The sequence below is a fragment of the Dromaius novaehollandiae genome, chromosome 4 (genome assembly GCF_036370855.1).
Source record: "Dromaius novaehollandiae isolate bDroNov1 chromosome 4, bDroNov1.hap1, whole genome shotgun sequence".
NCBI classification, from domain to species: Eukaryota; Metazoa; Chordata; class Aves; order Casuariiformes; family Dromaiidae; genus Dromaius; species Dromaius novaehollandiae.
In genome coordinates this window covers 11,124,079-11,146,401 of record NC_088101.1, presented here as the reverse complement: position 1 = coordinate 11,146,401, position 22,323 = coordinate 11,124,079, and the positions used below count along the sequence as shown (strand labels likewise).

At 45.9% G+C, this 22,323-nt stretch overlaps 1 protein-coding gene across 5 annotated transcripts; it reads left to right on the top strand.

The window, feature by feature from the left end:
- Positions 1–9,878: 9,878 nt before the first annotated feature.
- On the top strand, positions 9,879–21,269 carry EREG (epiregulin). Of its 5 annotated transcripts, none has more exons than XR_010388867.1 (6): positions 9,879–10,017; positions 18,439–18,522; positions 18,987–19,110; positions 19,690–19,836; positions 20,501–20,742; positions 20,846–21,269. XR_010388867.1 is itself a non-coding variant. In XM_026108664.2 (6 exons), the coding sequence occupies exons 2-6, from the start codon at positions 11,037–11,039 to the stop codon at positions 20,904–20,906; spliced, it is 495 nt and encodes a 164-aa protein (XP_025964449.1). In that variant the 5' UTR covers positions 9,916–10,017; positions 11,013–11,036; the 3' UTR covers positions 20,907–21,269. The 5 variants fall into 5 exon arrangements, 2 of the variants coding, with proteins under 2 accessions (XP_025964449.1, XP_025964451.1); XM_026108664.2 differs by lacking the exon at positions 20,501–20,742 and adding an exon at positions 11,013–11,115 and having other exon boundaries at positions 9,916–10,017; XR_010388865.1 differs by lacking the exon at positions 9,879–10,017 and adding an exon at positions 10,059–11,115.
- The last annotated feature ends 1,054 nt before the right edge of the window (positions 21,270–22,323 follow it).

The following is a 22,323-nucleotide window of genomic DNA, read 5'->3' as shown; positions in this document are numbered from 1 at the left end:
TTTTGCCTCTCTGGAGCTTTCACAACATAGACTAATAGAGGCTTTTGGCAGGAGCAGTAAAGCAAATTGTTCCCACCCTTTCTTAGCGTGTGGTGAGCAGTGTCTATCCCAGCAGCCACGTGACTGAAAGTCTGAACACAGCGCAGCCCCTGGTAGGCAGGGAATGCCCTTGTGAAACTCCCAGGCCTCTGTGTCCAGCACGGAAGCGTGAGCCTTGGCCCTCACACGCTCACTTTTCCCATGGCCTCTCTAGACCTGTGCCGTTCTCCAGAGCTGCTCATTTTGAGCTGCTTGGGAATGTTCTGTCACTAGGATTGCACATCCTCACACCATGGCTGACTGTAAGCCTTAGTTTCCTTTGCTTTTAAGGGCTCTCATCAGACTTTTAGGCATTATTGAACAGAGACATTTCTGTTTATCTGTCTGCCTGGTGAGGGAAAGGTAAGCAATTTTTATGCTTTAAATGCTTCTCATATCTCCCCAAGGGCATCTAGCTATCTCATTCCTTACCTGTAGATATGCTTGTACTGGGTGTAAGTGATACAGTTTCCTTGTGCTTTATCTGCAAAGCAATCTGGAAATATTCCCTGTGAAGTCCAGCTGAGTTCATAGTGCAATCACAATGATGTGCTTTATAACAGGTAGCGTCAGGACTTTACACCACTGCTTTTTCCTTTATATTTTAAATTTGAAAGTTTACGTTCATTTCATTTGCAATGAACTCCTTATTTAGATGCAGTAGTCTATGTTCAGGTGCTGTTACTGAAGAGTAAGAGATGGGAGAACTAGGCCCAACATTTCCCACTTGTGGTGGCAGCAGGAGTGACACCAGAACAGCCTGTACCCCCGCATCAGTGCACCCAAGGCTGCTCTTACTCACGGCCAGAGCAAAGGCTGCTCTCAATGGCTCAGAGCATGCCAAAGCCATCTTTCTCCTTCCCTCCCACTCCTCTTGCCCAAGTGACTGGCATAGTAGCAGAAAAGAAAATGGGGGTCTGTTCTGAGAAGACTTTGGTGACACCACCACCACTGAAGTCATTCTGGGAAGTAGACTGAAATGAGACAAATGTTCCAGCTTTTCGTTCCTTGTGACACAGCATGTGACTCATATGCTTTCACCAAAACTCCTGGGGGAGTGCGTGTGGGGAGGGGAGGAGATACAAATAGGGACGCCATGAAATGTAGGAGAGCTTTTCTCAGTCTGTCTGGATTTTTGTTCAGGATAAGCAAGAATGTTACTTACAAGTCCAATGCCTTTGTCTGATATATACCTAGGACCATTGGAAGAAGGAAAAAAAAAACCTTGCCAAGACCAAGGACCACTGGAAAAAAAATCATCACAAGACCACCAGGTGCCAGTGTGTGTTTTGTGTGAAGCAATTTTGATTTTATGGGCTGCAGTTCTGCTTAGTTGCCCTTCAGGATTGCGATCAGAGAAGGCAATGAACGAGGGTCACAGCTATACCTGGGGATTGGAATTGGGAAGTGGGAGAGGATGGGAATGTTCTGGTGACAGAGAAGATGGAGCTGGAAGACGAGCTATTCAGCATCTAGTGGGAGCAAGGGGAAAAGAAAGAATTGATTTCAGAGTGGGCCTAGCTAGTAGCTGACAAGGATTGCTACAGAGCTGCGCGTGGCATTAGAGGAATGGTCCCAAAGAAGAGGTGGCAAGGCTGGGAAGATGATACAGCCAGTATTCAGGGACAAAAGTATAGCTAAGGGGCTGTCATAGTCTCCTAAAAGGACTAAGGTAGTAAGGTATGCCCGCTTTACCTCCACAGCTGTCTTAAACAAGGACAATAACCTGGTCTAGCTGAGACAGACGGCCTCTACCACAGGGTGTAGGTTGAACGAGTATTTCTATGCGGGCAAATCCTCACAGCAACACGAAAGAAGGGTGTGGGAGCTAGGGAAATCTGCTTACTCTCACAGAAGCATTAAAGTCCTAAGGGACAGTGTTAGGAGCTGTGTAATGCACAGACCCCAAGGGTTTGGTAAGAAATAGCTATAACTTCAGAGAGCACCAAGTAGCTGAGACAAAATCTGCTCTTTTACATGCATCACCTCTGGGCACCACAATGATGCCTATTCTTACAAGGACTCCCTCAACTGGCCAAGTGGTATTTAAGGTTCCTGTCGGTCCAGCTCTGTCTCCTGAACGCATATGTTATCACAGCTTGAGCCTGAAGTTACAGTTCCTTAAGGCACTTGTTTTGGAGCTTAGAACATATTGTCAGACTACTTTTCATCAGTGCACTCCCAGCACTGGGTTATTCACGCTTGGATTAGGAGTGACACAACTTTGGGCTTCTAATGCTCCCCCACCAAGTGTTGTTATAACGGTTTTTCTGTTACCTTCCAAACTGGAGGTTCGCTCTGCACGAAGGCAACTCCTCCGTTCCACAAAGCTAGCCACCTCTTTTAAAAGCATGCCACAAATCAGGGGTAGGTGTGCATTGCTTTTACTATAGTATTTAGTTCAAAAGGAACTTTCTGCCTGTCTTTTTAGCTCTGCTGAGATTGAGTGATGGGACAAAAGAGGGTTGTGTTAACACTTTTCTTGAAAAGTATTTTAAAAGTTACTTCATAACTGCCCATAAATCTATAAATTTTATCTAGTTATTGACAATCAAAATGCCTATTCTGCAATACCGAAAGAAGACCCAAGAAATTTTTAGAGACAGAGATATTTCTTTATATGTGTGTCTGCATGTGTACATATACATGTCACCATCTTCATTAATTTGGAAGGGAAGTTTCTATTTAAAAAAAAATAACTGAGTAAAATGGAGCAAAGGGAACTCGGAGCTGTGCAATTCTCTTGCTCTCTAGGAGAATGCTGAGAATTGTACAATGCAATGCCTATGGAAAATGATGATAATAATATATTATTTCTTTGATTTATAGTTCCCCAGGAAATGCTCTAAAGATGTCCTGACTCGAGAACCAATCTGTACAAGTTATGAAGTAGAAGCATTGGTACGTACAATTAGAGGCAATTGTTGTGGTCACTAACAGTTGTGCAATGTTACCAGTGAAGTTTTAGTAGACTTATTACAGATGGGCATATATCAAACTGGCCTCTTCTGAGTTTGCAAAGCCACAGCTGACGGGTCTGCAACAGGATATTTACAAATTGTTAATATCCTGTTTACAAAAACCATATAAACAATTGAAGGCCATTACCCAAAGGCACTAATGTTATTTAGATTTACGTAAAAGACAATTCCAACATTTGCAATGCAGTTGGCAGCTCTGATGATATGTAACATGGTTAATGCATATGCTAATCAAAACTGCCCCAATATAATCAAATGGATGCCACAATGTGCAGTGCATTGCATAAGAAGGCTCTAGAAGAGAGGATAAACAGACTTCCATAAAGACCTCTTCTCCAGTTCAGTTAACCTATGTGCCCTTTAAAATGGTTGATTTGGAAAGACAGGCAATTAGCTTTGTATACAGCAGCCTTTCCTGGAAATCTCTCTTCTACTCCATGAATGGGAGTTATGATACGTTATGAGAAGAAAAATGGGGGAAGGGTCGGGAAGCTGGGATAGAGGCAATAGAGTTAGACTGCGTTCTGCACAAGTTGTCATTTCTGATACATTTCACCTAAGCACAAGCCAGCTCCTGTGCTAACTTCTTGTTTTGTTTCTGATCTCAGGTTGCTCGTATGCTTAGTTGGGCAGGATAGATTAATCCTGGTGTGGAACTGGAACATGAGTGTGTTATGTATGAAGGGGTGGCCTCTGCCACAGGCATGCATCGAGTCAGTGGCCAAATGTCTCTGATCTTGGGTATCTAATATGAAACCTCTGGGCTCTTTTAGTAAAAATTGGTCTTCAGGGATTCCTATTTTCTGCAAAAGTCCTTAGAGGGGCTGTTGTTATTTAGGAGTTAGAGTTAGACTTAGAGGTCTAACTTGTGTTTGGCAGCTTTGGCTAATGTTTCCCTGAGTGGATTCCACTCTTCCTCACTCCTTTCCCAATATGTACCACACATGGCATTTCACCCTTAGCTTCAGTTCCCATTGAAATTACCATAGTCTTATCCACAGCCTTCTTTTTCGTCTATAAAGGGCATTCTTTGGGTTCCCTGGCTGCAGGAGTGTTAAGAACTGCCAACCGTAAGTTCGTGATGTTCTTAATTTAATAACCAACACTAGTCTAATTAAACCCAGCCCTGGCCTTTGTCCTGTCCCACTCCATTTACACCCATGCACTCTGAGAATCATAAAGGAGTTCTCCTGCATCTCTTAAATAGCATCAAGCTGCAGGAAGCAGCCTGGCAGAGGGGGCAGGTTGGTAGATGCCATGCAAAGGAGTTATCCATGGAAGTGTCACAGTCAGCTGACCAGCTGTAGGCATCTCACCCTCAGGGCTTTCAGTTGACGGTTGCAGATTCCTCTCCTCCCATCTCCCACACACGCGACAAGCTACCGGCACCCTCCCTACCCATGGGTGGAGAGGTGGGGACCTGTGGAGTAGGCCTAGGCCTTTGCTCCCCTCAGCCATGGGCAAACCCACAACTTCTTGCTAAGAGAACAGCGCGAATGTGCAGTGTCTGAACAGTTCCTTTACCCGGGGAGGGATCTAGACTGCGCTTCCAAGACTGTTTGTGAGACAACCAGCTCTGACCAGAAAATTGGGGTCTGTCTCCTTTCCTGGTGCCTGGCAGCAGCCACACCTGCAAAGGGTGGGAGGAAAAATCTGTGTCTCAGGCGCATGGTTTCTCCACATGTGATGGAAATACCTCTGCCCTTTTCAGCTCCACAGATGGCTGCAGTCTTTCCCCACAGCTCCATGTTGGTACCTAGCCCCTGGCCAAACTAGCTCATCCCTTTCTTCAGTCTGTGACTTTGGGACTGTCTCTCTAGGGAGGCTGAATACTACAGGTGATGTTCAGACTGTGAATGGGAGGGGAAGGTGACCGAAAGATGATTTCAGATACTCTTGTTCTTTCCCAAACCAAACCAAACCCTGGAGGTTTCCGCATACCATGTGACTCATAGTTGTCTCTCAAGAGTTGGTAATACTAAGTTCACTGGAGACCAAAGAATAGGGACTATTATAGAAGAAGGTTGGAACCATGAAGCAAAAATATAGAATGGAAACATCTTATTAAGTGTTGCAACCCCAAAGTATTCCTGATTAGCTACTCTTATCTTTCTCGTTGAATTACAGTAGAAAGTGAGCATGATATGAATGGACTGGCTCCTACCTAAGGCAAACTTAATACAATTCTTACAGCTTAGCCCAAGGGAGCGCCACAGTCTGTTTTTGCTCAAGCTGTGGGGGAGCTTCATTGTGGACCCCAGTGTCCTAGTTTGAAATATGACTGTAGTGATGAGTTGAGCACCCGTGTTTATAGGTTCCCTGGGGCAGACTGTCTCATCACCTCTGCATGACAACAGCTAGCACAATAAAGGCCTGATCCTGACTGCCTTTTTTCTTTTTTTTTTGGTCACTACAGTAATAGTAAGGATTAACAGTAATTATAATAGCAATAGGAGTGTCCCATGATGCTAGTGGATGGGGGAATTCCACTAACTGCATCTGCTCTTGTGCCTAGCGCTAGTTACCAGGCCAAACAAATACAATGTGGACCTGTAACTTTTTCCTAGATTCCATTTCTGGAACGTGTGTTAGCTAAGCTGGTTTCAGGTGAATTGTTGTTTACTCCATCATCTCCAATGACACATTCCTCGTGTCGAGGGTGCCCCAGCTCCCGATGTGCCGTTCTGATGGCAGTATGTGGCCAGTATGAAGATGACAGTCTGAGTCACAGGCCAAAATGTGGGGTCTGTGGCAGTGGCAGTACAGGACTGGGAGCACAGGACAAGACACAGCTTGATGCTGCTTCTTCCCAGACTGTAGGCTAAGCACAGGAACTCTGGCGCTGGGAAGTAGCCCACACCTCGGGCTCTCCTTCTCCCGCTTCCCTGCTTTCATCCCCTTGCCCCTGCAGCAGTGAACGAGTGCAAAGTCTTCCTGTCAAGAAAAGCCAAAGGGATTGAGGCCACCTCAGCTGAAGCCTGCAAAACTGCTCAGCTGACTGCCTACATTCCCAGCTGAAGAAAATAAGGAGGCAGAGGGCTCTGCTGGGCATATGGATGTGGCATGTACTGTTTAGGCTTTAGTATAGGTCTTACAAGGCTGGCCTGTAGTTCGGTCCAAGGCAGGCTATTTCCTTCTCTCTGATGGTGGCAAGGAAGGCCTTGTCTTCCCCATACTAGTGCCAGCTGTCCAGATGCAAGGTACAGGTGAGGGAAGGAAGACAGTGGTGTATAGCCCACAGCCAGGACTGACTGCTGTGGTGAAAGCCCAACAGAAGCGGGTGAGTGTCTGCTGAGTCACGTCAGTCCCTACAGTGGTGGTTCTTGCCATCATTTCACTGTCCTGAGACGGACGTTGCTCTCAGGGCAGAGCTGCTGAGCAGAAGCACCACATGGTCAGCTGCCAGGAATACACCTTCACGTAACAATTTGCTTGCTTGTTGCTAAAAATAAAATGCATTTAAGTCACAAGAAAGGCAACTCGAAAGGATAACAGTATGCTTATTGGAGCCATTACTGAATGTAGGCACTAAATTAGAATTTTGAGACTGTACGAAGGGAGGAAACAAGTCAAAACACCTGAATGGAGCACAGCTTAATACCTGCCCAAATCGGTCAGCTCCATGCATCTTACTTCTGGGGGATCTACTCTGAGAACAGAGCTGTCTAGACTCTCCAGCTCTGGTGGTTATATTGGCCACCTGTCAGGGAGTCTGTATGCTGCACCCAGCTGTATGCATGATGGACCTTCACAGAGGGCAGTCATCATCATATTTGCGTGTGGTTATATCTTCCTGTGGTTAAAATACATCCTCCTGGAGAAATGCAGTCAAGAGAAGGCATACGGCCACATTTATGGAAGGCCGTTTTAGCCAATGCAGTATCGGATCAATGCAAAATACTGTTGAGGAGATTAATTTATGAGGTATGAAGACGTATTGACAGACAGGATGGAATGCAAGACTGACAGTTAAAGGGCTGGTGTTCTTTTTCCAGCTGTGCTTGCCACCTGCTACCTGCTGTGGGGAAAGCCATTTTTCTTCCACCCTGGTCCCTCTTATCTTAACAGATGAATCATTTGGAGGAAGGAGAGACAACTGCTAGACATATGGGCAGTGATATAGGAGGGACTTAGTTTGAGAACACCCTTTACAGGAGTACAAATAAAATGTTTGCACAGGTTCATTAAGCAGGAGGTAAAGGCAGAAACCATGGAAAGACTGAGCAAATGAAAAAAGGTAGAAACCCCCTTGGAGGCTGAGAAATCATTCCTCATGGAGCACCAAGGTGTAATTAGGAAAGGGAAAACACCAGCTGAGCATTACAAAGCTCTTCATGCCAGCCAGATGTGTTGGGCCATTCAGGAGTTGCCCAGGGGAGAGTAATGGAAATTTCATACCAGCCAGCAGAATGAAGCTTTAAAACTGCCCTGTAGGCAGCAATGCAGCATGAACTGGCAGATTTGTCTGCCTTTTCATTGCCGTCTTGTGAATTTGCCCCTTTTCTCTTTGAGTTTCTGGTTAATGCTGAGCCAGTGAATTGGCTAAGAAATCAGTGCATTTTGGGGGTGTGGGTTTTTTGTTGTTTTTTTTTTTAAACAGCGAAAGATCTGTGTTGTCCAATAGTCCAATGTCTTTACCCTTCATTTACAGGAAGAGGTCAGCCACTTTGAGCCTTGGGGCAGCATTTTGAACTCTCATAATTTACAGTAAAGCCTGACTGTTTAAGAACATTGGGCCTAGTTCATACCTCGCATATGTGGCAGATTTGAAGCTGACCTCTATATGGCATAGGTTCGGCACGAGGTGTTGCCATATTCCATTCCCTCTAGACTAATTCATCGATGCATCCCAGTAAGCCATACTCCCTTCTTGGGGTGTTTGTGGTCACGTGCAAGTCCCATGCTCTTTGCCATTTAAGATTTTCATACTTAATACTAATCTTCCATAATTCAAAATGTTGTCTAATGTGTTGCAGTCCACTTAGCCTACCCATCTTCCAAGAGAACTTCTTGAGGATCTCTGATACCCTGCAGTGAAAACTTGCTGTAAATGAAAATTTGACTTATACATGTACTGAAGTATGCATTGATGCTGTTTGAAAAATGCTGGCTGGTTTTCTGGGAATGTATGAATATGTTGCTTTTTGTTACCTTTTTTGTGTGAAGAAGTCCAGTCCTTCACTGAAACACTAGGTATGATTTGGTTCCAGTTTCAAAAATACTTTCTAACAAAGAGGTTGGTTTTGGAAATAGATGCCGTTCTTAACAGACAAAAAAAATGAAGATCCGTCCTCAAAATGGCAACATATAAAACTAGATACAAGTCCTACAGAAAGCAGCTAAAGTAAGTAGTAGACACCTGTCTTTGATAGATGTAATTTAAAAATGCATACATAAAGTGACAGTTCATTACTATGAATGCACTGTAGTCTTTCACGGGAAATCACTGTGAGGGACAGTGTTCTCGGGCATAGAAAAATGTACATTTGACCTGTATTTTCCTTTCTAAGTTGGAAACAGTATTTTGTTCACATGAAATCCTCTATACTGTCAATGATAGATAAGCTAATAGACAAAGTCCATTCAATAACCTTGAAATTTTCACTGCTTTGAATCTGCTGCTGTCTGAAAAGAATGAAGAGAAATACTTGACATTAAGAGGGGTTTAAGCATAAAACGGACCTGAGTTGAGGCCGTTTACATTTTAAATAGAGGCTTTCTTTAAAGATGCTCATTAAACCATTGTAAGTTAATGGCAGCAAGTTTTTTGCACCAATTCTTAAGGTATGTGCAGATATCTTCATCACACACTGTAAAGAAGAAGATCCTGAAATGTCAAAGCATCCTGGGGGCTACAGGCTGGTCTGCTGCTAACTGGTATAAATCCATCATTAACTTCACTTGGGTGTGCCAGTTTACCCCAGCTAAAATTCAGGCCACTAGCAGAAGTACACCCATGATGCTCTATTGCCCAATCAGTGCTACCTTTCAGCATTGTACAGACATGTCACTCCATACTCAGACCTGTGGGATGCAATGAATCTGACTTACTGTGAATCCGTCGGTGCAGGAAGGTACTACTCATTACAAATAGCCACTTGGAAAACTGGCTGTTAAAATGTGTATCAGCCTTGTTCAAAGAGGCAACCTCCACGTGGAGGATGGAGAAAGGATGGTGAAATCTGTAAGTGGGGATGCCTGCTGAGAAATGACATGCTGTGAGAGGAAGAAAATCACACAAAGATGAAGCAAAGATGTTTATATGATAATTGTTTTCCATATATTTAAAATCTGACAGAGGAAATTCCAGTGAATTGATCCAACTGTGTCAAGAGTTGCATGGTGTCCGGATATCAGTACAAGACTGTAATTAAATGCTTTCTTTCAGAGGATAAATCTTGCAGGAATTTAAGGGTGAAATTTACTGTCATGTCATAAGTGTGTAGAAGTTCAGTAGTGATGCTGCTTTTGTGGCATCTGGAGAAATCCCCACATACAGGAATGCTTTACTAATCATTGCAATTCCTTTCTTTGCCCACTGTGGTCCCTGAAAAAGCAGATGATAAAGTTCTTAAAAAGGGGGATCAGCCCAAATAGAGAAGCAACACAGTCATGTGACATCAGAAAAGTTACCATCTGCTAACATTAAAGCAGCAACAGGGTTGTATGGGAGTAAGCCAGGGCCCTAATGCTAAAGGGAAAAAAAAAAAGGACTTGGAAAAAGATTCAGGCTGTATCGTGTCCCACTTATCTGCAGAACACCAACTTATAATACTACTGGAACGCTGATCTTTATTACACTGATCTTGCCAACTCTCATATCAATTTGATACTTCACAGATTGTATTGATATATAATTCTGTAGTAACGTTGCTTTTTCCATTTTTCAGTATCACTACACTTTCATAGGATCTCTTCGCCTAAGCAAACTTCTCTGAAATAAGATGGAGTATGATTTGTAAGTACCATATCTATTCCAAAACTCCCTGAGTTAATGTATTTATTACCTTGGACCAGGAATCTGAACATGAAAATATGGTAGACTATCATATTCTGCAGTATCTTTCATAGTTAATCTTTTTGTATCAATAGCCCCTTATAAAATGGAGAAACTGTGGATATTTGAGTCATCAGCTATTAAACTGTACGTTGTCAATACTCACATTCCTTACACAGCAAGATAGGCTTATCAGTTCTGCAATAAATTGGGTATTTCCTTGCTTTTTCTGATGACGGAAAAAGGTAAAGCAGACAAAGAAGGTTTTTTTGCTTTAAAAGGATAAGAAATAGCCACTCTTTCTGAGCAACTTGTTCAGATAAGAGACGACTTCTATTTCAGGCAAATTCCTGGAGTAGGGATTTGGGGGTGGTGGTATCCATCAAATATCGGATTATGGGGTGGAAGCCAGGGCAGGACAAGGCCTTGCCTAATGCAGCAATAGAGCACACAGGTTTCAGCAACATGCATGAAAGGAATAAAAACATGCAGCGGGAATAAGTAGACTAATGTCTAGGCAACTAAGGAAACTGTCAGTACTAATAACTGCCCATGCTACCGGGCTGTGATGAAGCCGAGGACGGAAGGGGCAAGGTGGCTTTAGCACCCTCTGACCTTGAGCCTGTCACTGCAGGTCAAGGTCTCTGGGTGAGGTGCATTCCTGTGGCCTGTGCTGGAACTTAATCGACCATTTCAGCCCCTGGTACCGAGGTTCCCTGGCACCAAGATGCTTGTGCCAAGGATCGCTTTAGAAATGCCGGTAGATGGGAGATTAGAAAGGGCAGCACATTTCCGGCTGCTGGCGCTGCGCTCTTTTCTGAACCTTGGTTTATTAGCAAGCAGCGTTCACAGCCACATGACAGCCCCACAGCACTTCCTACGCAGAGCCACCGCAGCAGGGTGGACCCCGTTCGCATCGTAGTCTCACGCCATTACCCCTGTGCCAATGAATTTAGGGCAAACAGAAGCTAACGCTGACGATGCTGTGCAGTCACGGGACTTCGTGGCCGAGGAAGTCCTGGGTGCAAGTGCCACGGTTGGATTCCTTTCAACGGACAGGTAATTTTATGGCCACGAATGACATTTGCAGCAATGTTTGGCCAAAACAGGGATAAAGCACGTGCTCCCGGGGGGCAGCCAACAGCCGCAGGGGTTGGAAAGTTCGTCCTCCCCCCGCGTGGTGCAGGGCGCACCCGATGCCCAGTGTCCGGCACTGAGGCCCAGGCCTGCCCTTCGCGCCCAGGCCTGGGGAGGGGGGGTGCGGGGGTCGCACCCGTCGGGGAGCCAAGGCCGGGCCCAGCGGGGTCCCGGCGGGTGCCCGCGCCCCGGCCCGCCGGAGGCGGCGCGTCCCGGCCCGGCCCAGCCGGGGGCGGCAGGGCTGGTGCCCGGGAGCGGCGGGCAGGGAGCGGCGAGGCCGGCGCGGGGCACCTGCCCCGACCCGGGGTTTCATCACCGCCGAGCGCCGCCCCGCCTCTCCCGGCGGCCCATAAAGGGCCGCGGCGGCGCGGCCGGCACCCACAGCGACAGCGCTGCAGCCGCTCCTGCCGCAGCCGCTCCTGCCGCAGCCCGGCGCCTCCTCTCCGGCCGCTTCCCTCTCCTGCTCGCCGCGGGGACCATGGACGCCGGCAGCATGTGGGCTCGCAGCTTTCTGCTCTTCCTCGGTGAGTGCCGCCGCGGTGCCCCCTTGGGAGCTGCGGCTCCGTGCCGCCGCGAGGCAGTGCCGCCGCACAGGGAGGCGGCAGGTCCCTGCTGGGACCTCCCGGGTCCTCCTGGCACCGCTGCCTGGCCCGCATGGGGTGGGATGCGGCAGCTGATGGGGCAGCGCAGGGTGCAGGCAGAGCCTGACTCAGGGGCTGGGGCGCTTGCTTCTTGCTGGAAAGTCTCCTGCAAAAGGTAGGGCTAAGCTTGTCTTCAGGTGAAGGTGACGCATTTCTTCTTTGACACGAAGGTATGGGCAGCAATGGGTGTATGTGGGTGGCTGTATGACAGGAGGAGCAGAGCACATGGGTTTCGCTCTCAGATTGGTGTGCAGTAGCAGGGCATGTCGTTGCTTGTTCGGTGTTCAGGCTTGACCCTTAAGTGAATGAAAGTGAGTATCTGCTTTCTCTCCAGCAGCGCTGTTTGGTTAAGGCAGCAGGATCTGTTCTTTGTCATATTGTCCTGTTTTGCCCATAGTCCAGTCCTGCAGCTTTCACCCAGACCATGCTCTGGGTGAGCTCAGCAGGTAAATCCCCACAGCAGTAGAGACTTCCTTCTGGAAACAAAACAGGTCATGGCCTCTCTTTGCTTGACACTTCTCCACCTCCTCACTGGGAGCGTGTTACTTTATTGCATCAACAGAAGGTACCTGAAAGTCTGAAACGTACACGTGTATTGTTAAGCCTGGAGCCTAAATGTTCTGTGAAGCAATGACTGATCCTTGCCTTGCACCTCTGCTGGGTCCTGGTAATGATGCACACTGATTGCTGATAACTGTCTCTTTGAGGTGGCTTTAACTGTGTGGCAGGGAGCATCTGAGCCAGGACTAGTCCTGGAGCACTCACATGGGCTGTTGTAATGACAAGACGTATTCTTACATCTGCGGTGCTGGGCTCAGGGTCTCAGTCCATGAGGAAACTGTTGCCAAGCCCTCTCTTTTGGAGCAGATGTTCCCTCATCTGCTAAGCTCACTTCAGCAGGAGCTCCTGCCTTTCATCTTGGCCAAGTATTTCTGTAATAGCTTATGGGTCAGTCACTGCGTAGCAGCTTATTTGCAGGGACAGCGGGTTAAACATTTTGTAGCCTGTGACTCAGATATACTTGCACAAAGCTGGCACTGAAAAGTACTGGTAGGGCTTTGTGGATTTGAATAGGGATTTATTTATTTCCGGGGCAGGCATAAAATTTGATAGTAAGAGATAGATTAGTCATAACTCGATGGCCTCATACATAGTAGTACAAGTTCTTTACTTCCTTTCCCTCCCAGGTCAGTAGTCTTAGCAGAACTAAGTGCCATTGGCAGAAGCTGGGAAGACTCTCGCTGGTATTATGCTGGACTAAAGAGGTTCACCTCTGAGTGGCTGAAACCGAACTGAGGTGAAACTCATTGTCAGCTTCATATCCTGGGTATCCTGGGCTTGAGGGCTGCACAGCAGAAAGGCAGTGGGGAGAGAGCTGTCACTCACCCTGAGGAGCTGTGGCACTGTGAGGCCACAGGGAGAATGTGAGAGTGATGGAGCCAAGCCCAGGTTCTGCTTCTTCAGTGGGTCAGTAAGGAAGCCCTGGGCAAGAACTGGTCCTGGTCTCCAAGCAGTTGCTTTAAAGCTGCTCGAGTGGGGAAGGCAGGCCTTGGGTCTCCAAACACACTGGGAGCTGTCAGCTGTGGCTTCCTTTGTCAAGTTTCTTCTGGCTAATGGCAAGTGGGCTGAACACAAAGGTTGCTGAGCCTGGAGATACAGATTTTTTTCAGTGTCTGGCATGTCTGGGCACTAACAGTAATGAGTTTCTGCTTCTGCTGCAGTGTAGGGACCTCTCCCCCTCTGCTCTGCAGCTAGCCCCCTTGCATGCGATGGAAAGTTAGAGTGATTCAGGCATAGGAACAGGGGTAGTGTGCAAATAGGATACCTGGTGTGGAAGTCTTCACAGGGGTGGAAGCAGTACTGAGATGACTGAGTGCACATACTACATAATTATCTTTATGTCTCTACTTAAGGATATGTCCTGGTGCAATGCCCAAGATGGTCATGCAGGTCCACAGCAATATCAGAGCACTAGTCTTTCAGTACAGGCTGGTGTTTTCAGGACTACCTCCGAGCTGGCCTGGCCTGGCCTCGGGCCTCCATGACTTCAGGTCTGCAATTCTGACGTTATGAGTCCAAAATGCAATATGGGGAAACTTGGATGTTCTTCCTAGAAACGTGTATAGACATTTCTGTCCTGTTGCCCTAAAGGTAACTGATTTGAGCCTCTTTCAGCGCCCTCACTTCTGGTGTCTCCAGTTAGAGAATAAGCCAAATACACAGAGACCACAAGGTGGTTGCAGGGTGGAAAGGACTAATAGCATCTCCCTTCACATGGGTGAGAAGAGCAACCTGTGCATCTTGTATGTCTCATCTCAGGAGCAGGAGTGTCAGGCATCTGCTCTGCTTGGCATAATCAAGGAACCAGGCAGCAGGTACATCCTGCCTGAAATATCAAGCAGAAGCCAGATGTTACATTGGAAGTGGAAGGATGGGGAGGTGTGTTCTATGTGAGGCAGTTAAAATTACCTTGAATGGCCACTTCTCCTTTCCCAGAAAACATGCTCATCCTTTGTGGATGACCTGAACTCCAGAGATGCTGTGGTCGATGTGAACAAGGGAGCTAGTTGCACAGCCAAATCCCGAATAAAGGCAAGCTATTAGTGAGGCTTTCCCAGATAACCCTACACTTCTATGATCCTGATCTAGAAAACAGCCACTCACCCAGCCTTTCGTATTGCCAGAAGTGCTTGCTTTGTCTGAGATGGCCTGCAGACTTCTGTAGTCTATTGTATGGCTAGCTAGGGAGGTTAGTAACCGGGAGATTTTGAACGTGATGCACTAGAGTTAAGTGGTGATAGTAGTGATGCCAGTCAGATATGTCCTGGATGTCTAAAATCAGGTGATGGGGATCCACATTGAGTTAAAATCAGCAGAGATTCACCAGGCGAAAGGTCAGCTGGACACTTCTGCACTTGGCGTTGCTTTGGAAGTGCAACTGAAGTTAGAAGTGTAGGTGCTGCCTCTGTGGTGGAGGGACCACAGAGATGCCAAATGCAAACTGATGCCAGGGATTCTTCTTCAGGTAAACTAGTATATGACTAGTGATCTCAGCGAAAGGGAAAGCCAACTCAAATGCTGATAGGACCTGAGACCTCTCAGACTACAACAAAACTCCAAAATTGGCCTTTAAAGTTGACATAAAACTTGCCAAAGGACTAATTCTCAGTTATATACATCCTGTATGCATCTCCCTCATCTTTCATTCTTCACACTCTTTCTCTAACTGGAAACAGTACCTGGCTTTGAATGGCTGAACTGGTAACTAGCTGTTGCGTGTCATCTTTGACAATGGCTGCAGGAAGCTAAGGCAACCAGTTGTCCCTTATTTTCCTTCTGTCTTTTGTAGAAGAACCAGTAAGCAGCAGCATTACTATTCCAGTAAAGCAGCTGCTGCTGTCAGTGTTAGCCTTGCTGTAACGCCAGACACAGTATTGCACTTGCATTCTGGCAGTAGCAGTAAGTGTAGAATTTGCATTCCTGTGAGGCATTAACCAGTATCCACCATCTCATTACTGTTATCTTGTACTCTGTAGAGTATTTGCTTAGTGAACAGTGAAGGAATAAAAATGTAACTACCTCTCCCAGGTCCTGTGTTTGATAAACATCATTTGATAACCATGCAGGGAAAGGTTCTCCTTGCCGTTCCAGAGCGTGGATCCCTTATCCTCCCACAGGACCCCCCTCCCACTGACGTCAGAGGAGGAATAAGTGCATGGGGGAAAGGGCAAAATATAACAGTGCAGAACAGGAAGAACTTTGCCCGAATGCAGAAAACACTTTAGGGTGTTAGCAAATATCCACACCTGCACTCTTGGGCTTACTGTGTTTGGCCTGTGCGTCTGCAGTCAGGCAAAGGAGCCTATCAGTTGTGCATGGGTGGAATGGGACAAGTCTGAGTTCTGCTTTGTATGAGGTGGTGTATTTTCATCTGTCCTGTACAGGTGTCTGAGTTCTGGCGTTTCCTCTCTAGGGACAGGTTCAGTTGGAAACTGATCCCTCTTTCTGGAGCAAAGATAAGAGCTGACCTGTCTCTTACATGTATCTGGGCTTGAGTTTCTTAAATGCAAAAGCCATGTTCTAATATCTCTTGAACTAAGAACTTGAGACTAGAAAACAACTGCTCAAATTACACTCAGACCAAGGAGGTAGGCAGGCCAAAACTGAGGTATGTAGGACAAAAAGAGATCTTCATTTATCTTCTTCCATCTACTTAGTAAAGAACAATAGAATTGGATGTCTCGGAAACATCTAGCATATTTTGGCTTGATTTCTGTTCGTTATAGTCATGTGGGCCCCAGATCAAATTCTGCCATAGTCTTGTCAATGGAGGTGACAGCAGCAGTATGTAGGGAACAGGAGGGAGCCTCAAGTCACTGACTGTCACGGGTTTCAGGACTCCGGTATCCCTTCTTGCAAAAATACTGTGTTATTCAATGTGTCAGAGCTGTCCCATCCTACAGCTGCTCACCAAGCTGCTGGGGGAGCAGCTTGGTCTGTGGAGCACTCCTGAAAAGTCCTTCTAGTTCCTGGGAAGAGGGACTGACTCATTGATCTGCTTTGCCCAGTGTCAGTTGGGGCACCAGGTCCCTGACCCAAAGCTTAAAGCCTGCAGTTGTAGAGCAGTAAATGAGCTGCAATGGTCCGTTAGCTGATGGCCTCATCCATCAAGCACTTTAACTTTCCTTCGTGAGGGTCAAACTGGCCTTACAGAAGTGCATTAATTGCTGCTCCTGGCAGAATCTATAGTGAATGCAAAGTGCTGTGAAAAATCGCACCCTGAAAGTAAACTTGCTGGTCCTGCCCTATCTCAGTGAAAGGCAGGTCTTGCTGAGTCATCCGAGCAGAAGTAGATGTCTGACTTACGGTCTCCTTCTACAAGTCAAAATTACTGTATCGTTGCTGTGTTACCATGGCTCTCACTTTGGCAAATCTAGGCTTTGTCCTTTTTTCTAAAGCTCGATAGAAATCTGAGTTACTAGCTTTGCAAGAAATGTGGTGGAGAGGAAGGGAAGGGAAAGAAACTGTGCTTAAAAAACAAAACCTGTCCCTTTAAGAAGGATATTCTTGCCATTCTTATATCTAACTGGAATAAACCTTAAAGGAAGCCCTATTAATCATCCAGAAATAGATGAGCTGCAGAAAATCCATAAATCACTACTAGATTTAACCCTGAGATGTAATGAAACTTTCTAATAACCAGAGCTGAATTAGAGTGATAAAGAAATTATGAAGGCACACTCCCTCCATTAGGCATGCATGACCTGACAAGTTAATAGAGGCAAACAGCCCAAAGACACAAATTACAGACTTCAGTGGAATGGGGCCGATGACTAAACAGTTCATGAGCAGGTTAGTTTGTGACCACAGCAGGAGTGTTAGCCAAGTGGATTTCATGGCCAGCTGGGGCAAACATTAACTGTTCTTCATGGGGTAGCCATGAAGCTACAAATACTTGTGATTGGCCTGAAATCCTGTTTGGAAATGCTTGTTTGGCGAGCAGAATGTCTGAAAGCTGTGCCTGTGCAGGGCCTCACAGCCTGAAAAACATCAGTGTGCTTTAGAAGCTGAATCTCCAGGAGAAGGGGAGTCCTTTGACCCCAGCATAATGCAGCTGGCACTCTGGGCACCAGACTCCTCATCATGCATGGTGCAGTCCCCTAATATTACTGGTACCCATTATCAAACCTGCTGAGCTGTGGTCTTGATGGTGGACGGTCTAGGAATGAAAGAAACGTAGCTGTTGTCTCCTGGAGTTGAGATGGCTGACACTGACCGAGGATCTCTAAACTGGACAGTGCCTCTGAGACCCAGTGACTACATGTACAGGGCTTGGTACCTCATGTTAGCTGTCTGGGCAAGTGCCTGTTTTGCTGAGTAACTCTGAGGCAAGAGATGGTATTAGTGCAGGAACTGGCCAGCCTTTCAAGCTGGTTACAGCAGGTAGAGGGCTGAGGCCAAGCAGCTTTTGCGTAAAGCCTTCCCAGAGCTGTATGTGGTCTCTAAAGCCAGTGGCGGGCCACTGAACCTGGCTCAGCTCTGTCCCAGGGTGCCCAGTTGCCAGCCACGCTGACTTGCTGAGTGTGGGGAAATCATTTCCCCTGGGACTGCTGTTGATTCAAGTTCTTGATTGTGATCACAACAACTCTTCCTGCAATGAATGGAAGATTGCCATACCTCATTGTGGGACCCTGCCTGAGTCTCTTGCATGGGTGCTGTGCCAGGCTAGTCAGAATCCACATAGGGATCTAACCACAAAGAGTTGGACCAAATTCTGCCTCTCCTGTTGACGTGTGCAACCTGTCCAAACCCATTCCTGCCCAGCCTCCTCAGAGCATTGATGAGAGGTGGTCATAGATGTGGAGTTTCTGTTTCGTCTCTGTTGTACGTTTAGAGTTTGCATTTCAGAGCTTATTTCTTTGGGTTGCCTTATATGATAGAGGCAGCAGATGTCTGAGATCTGTATATTTTTTTTCAGCTTACACTAGGTTTAAGGTAGAAGGCTTCTGCTCTTCTATTATTAACTTGAAGACTAGACCAGCTGGAATACAGAGCTAGACTTAACAAGGATCTCACTTTGACTCTTCTTTCTATTCTTTTGTAGGTTATGTGTTGCAAGCAGTCCTGGGCACAACAGTGATTCCGTTATGTGCGCCTGGTGAAATGGACAACTGCACAACAGCACTAAGTAAGGATTCTTTATAGCTGTCTTTGCAAATAACAAGCCTTTGGTTCCCACCTTCCTTGGGCTGGTGACCTCACTGAGGTGCCCTGGGAAATGACTTTCACTATAAGGATAAGTTACAGTTGAGCCACACTTCCAACATCCTGCAAAGTGCTCGCTGTTCTTGCACAACAACCATCTGTTAGCCTATATTTCCTTTAATATTGCTTCTTTGGCAGAAGAGCTGGGTCTTAGATGAGAATACTACTGTAGAAGCAGAAATAGCTTATGTGAAACTCCCCAGAGAAGAGTCAGTATAACTCTAGTCTGGGAAAATCCTCTCCCTGTTCTAAAGCCTTGCCTGTCGCAATGTCTACTGCATTGAAGGTTTGCTGGTATCTAGGCTGTTAGCTGTACTTGTAAAGCAGTGTTTGGGAAAGATGAAGGCAGAAGAAGGCTGATGAGATGCTAACCAAATCTCTTTACAGTTCAGACAGAGAACAGTCCACGTGTGGCTCAAGTTGGGATAACAAGATGCAAGCCTGAAATGAAAGACTACTGCTTCCACGGACAGTGTGTGTACATAGTGGACTTGGATGAGCACTATTGCAGGTACGGACAGAATGCAATGTGTCTTGTTAAAATGAATTCATGAACATGGACTGGCTTTGACCTCACTGGTACCGATGCTTACCTGGAACACCAGTCCAGCAAGTGATTCAAATTTTCATAAGGATTTAAACAGGAGCAGTATATCTATAACAGACCTCAGCTGGATTTAAGAAGGCATTAAGCACATATGCTGGCTGCTATGAAACTTGTATGGGAGTCTTAGACACCTGAAATGAGTCATCAACCCAGCTTAAATATGGGACATTCATTCTGATGTACCTCCCATTGTTCATCTGTATTTACAATAGTGTGAGATCCAGAGCTCAGACAAAGCAGCAAGATCTCTCCTTTGATTCAGCCTGCGAAGTAAAGACCCTGTAGGCTTTTTCAGATGTGTTCCTCACTTGAAGGATTTACCTCTGTTTCCAGAACCATATGGATTTCAGTTATCCCAGTTCAAGTTGCTTGTCCCCCGGGAAACAGTAGGCCAGTGGGGGTAGGGTGTCCTCAGCAGTTCTGTAAAAGTGCTAAATTATAACAGCGCAGCAGTGTCTCTAATTCTGCCTCTCTTCTGCTCAGGTGCGATGTAGGCTTCTCTGGCGTCCGATGTGTGCATTCAGAACTTGTCAGACAGCCCCTCAGTAAGGAGTATGTGGCACTGACAGTAATCCTAATTCTGCTTTTCCTCACCGCCCTCTCTATTGCAAGCTACTACATCTGCAAAAGGTAAGAGAGTCTCTCTTCATGGCTCGGGAGGGCAAGTCAGTTATGTGTAATAAGATGTCCACTGAGGACCTCCAGTTAGACTGGGATATCCACACTAACTGGATTGCATGGAGGTCAGTCTGATAGGCAGGCCTGCACTTAATGAAGTCATCCGAAAAGTAGTGTGCTGTATAGCATACCTCAGACTGAGGGTTATGTTATGCCTAGGCAACACTGCCCTCAGATGTCCTATGACCCTGTCAGAGGACTATATCGGTTAGCTTGTTGTCCATCATAGAGGGTATCTCAAGGTAAAGGAGAGAGCAGACACGGAATAGGAAAACTAGTTCGTTCTCCTGGTAATGCTGTTTCCCCAGTCAGCAGGAACTGGAGAGCAGCTGGATGAGTATTAGGTAACTGCTTATCTGCCATATTACTGTGGTGACTAAGCCATATCACTAGCATTTCCTCATCAGCCTTACCAAAGAGGACAGTAGTCTTCTCCATTAACAGACCCCAAAGCAGCAGGAATCATTCTTTATGCTAATAACGCTAATTGTAAGCTGCTGTCAAAGAGCCAAGAAGGTGGAACAACTTGGCTCTTTTCCCACAAGGTGGGAAAGCTCGGCTTCACAGATCTGAAAGCTAGACAGTAACTGCCTTAATTCCTCTTCCCTATGTGAAGACTCGGTGAAACGTCATCTCAGAACAGAAGATGGCCTAGTTTGTTAGGGTGTTCAGCCCTATTTCAGGGACGGACCCAGCAGGATTTCTCAAAGACAAACCCAGTACCAGCAGCAAGACTTTAATGCAGATGTGAAGTCTTCAGTGAAGAGTTGAGAAATGAGACTGCATGCAAGTCATCTCAGAGCCCAGAAATGAATGCAGAGAGAGCCTAGCTGCTAGAGTTAAAACAAACACAAGGAGGTTATATAGAAGTTTTTTTTCTTCCTTTCCCCTCCTCACTCCCCAGAAAGCCATTTGGGATGGCTGGCTTTCCAGAACTAACACCTCTCTCTGCTAATTTCAGGTACCGAAACAAGAAGAGACAGATGAACACCAGTGAATACAAGGAAGTTGGTACCCTGTAGGAGAATCCGTGGCTTCATACAGTGTTCTGTTCATCTGGACAGACTCAGTGGCTTCCCATCTATTTAAATGTTATTTTTATTAAAAATATTTACAATATTTATGTTCTCTTAAAAATTTCAATTGTTTGGTGATCCAATCAGTATAGGTCAAGCATTTTATTTTCAGTGTTTTATTTTTTTATTTAATAGTATTTCTCAATGAGAATCCTACATAAGTGGCTCTGTGGGATAGAGATATATTTTTGTAACAGTTAATCTTCTTGCCAGTACTACCTGGCTCAAACTCTGAAGAGTAATTTTATATTTATTCTTGTGAATATTCTGAAAACAATTTTACTCCTCGAAATAAAAGTTCTAGACCAACTTAAGGTGTCTGTGTGGTGTACTTAATGTGAAAGTTACACTTGGTATGGCTGAGCAGGATGTTTCAAGTCCCAGCAGTTAATTTGGGAGAGAGAAAACAAGTATCATATTATCTCTAGTAATATGTACATCTCCGTTCCAATGAACATGGATATTAGCTGGCATAGTCTGAGGAAGACTTAAAGGAGCAATGCAGCTGCTAGCTTAATCTGTCCTCAAACATACTAGGAATCAGCACTATGGATCTCAGCTCGTCCTGACGGTCAGTAATGTTGCACTGGATATATCTTGGATTACATCAGAGAAGCGAAAGTATAAATTGATCATTCTCTGCAACTGAACACACTAACGCATGGCAACTCAGGGTATGAGCAGCTATAGGAAAATCTACTAGCTGACAGCAAGAAAGCTCTCAGAAAAGGTACCAACACTCCAGTCCTCCCGCTTGTTCTCCCTGTGTTTGCTCCTGTTGTGACTGTATTGGGAGGAACTTTGAAGTATATTACTTGTTAATCAGAAGCAAGTCAAGTGAAGTAATCTAGTCGTCATAATACGAGTGAGGAGCCATATTTTTCTACTACTTCACCCAATTTGAGAGTCTTAAGCACTTAACGTAGATATTTCATTGGCCTAAAGTAGTAATAGAACAGCCCACTGAGTTTAGCTGCACCCCGCGTGGCTCCCTCTGAACAAGGAGTCATACAGCATCTGACTTGTCTGTATTAAGCCCATCACTTCAAGAACATTCAAGAAGAAGCACCACCTTTGTCATTCCTTGTGTTTGCTAGAGGTTAGTGCTGTCTGCCTCAGCCCGAATTGCTTGATGTTCATGGGTGCAAGACCTGTGATCTCTTGACCTGTGCAACAGGATGCTGGTAAGGAAGAGTGGTGGGACCCAGAACATCACAGATGAGAGTGCTATTTCAGAAGCTCCCACGTCTGTAAAGTGAATTCATACTTGGCTGGCATTTTGCAAAAGCTGCCAGCTCAGTTAGCCAGAGGCCCATGCGTCACTCCATGGAGGACTGAACTGGCTCTTTTGCTCTTTCCTTAA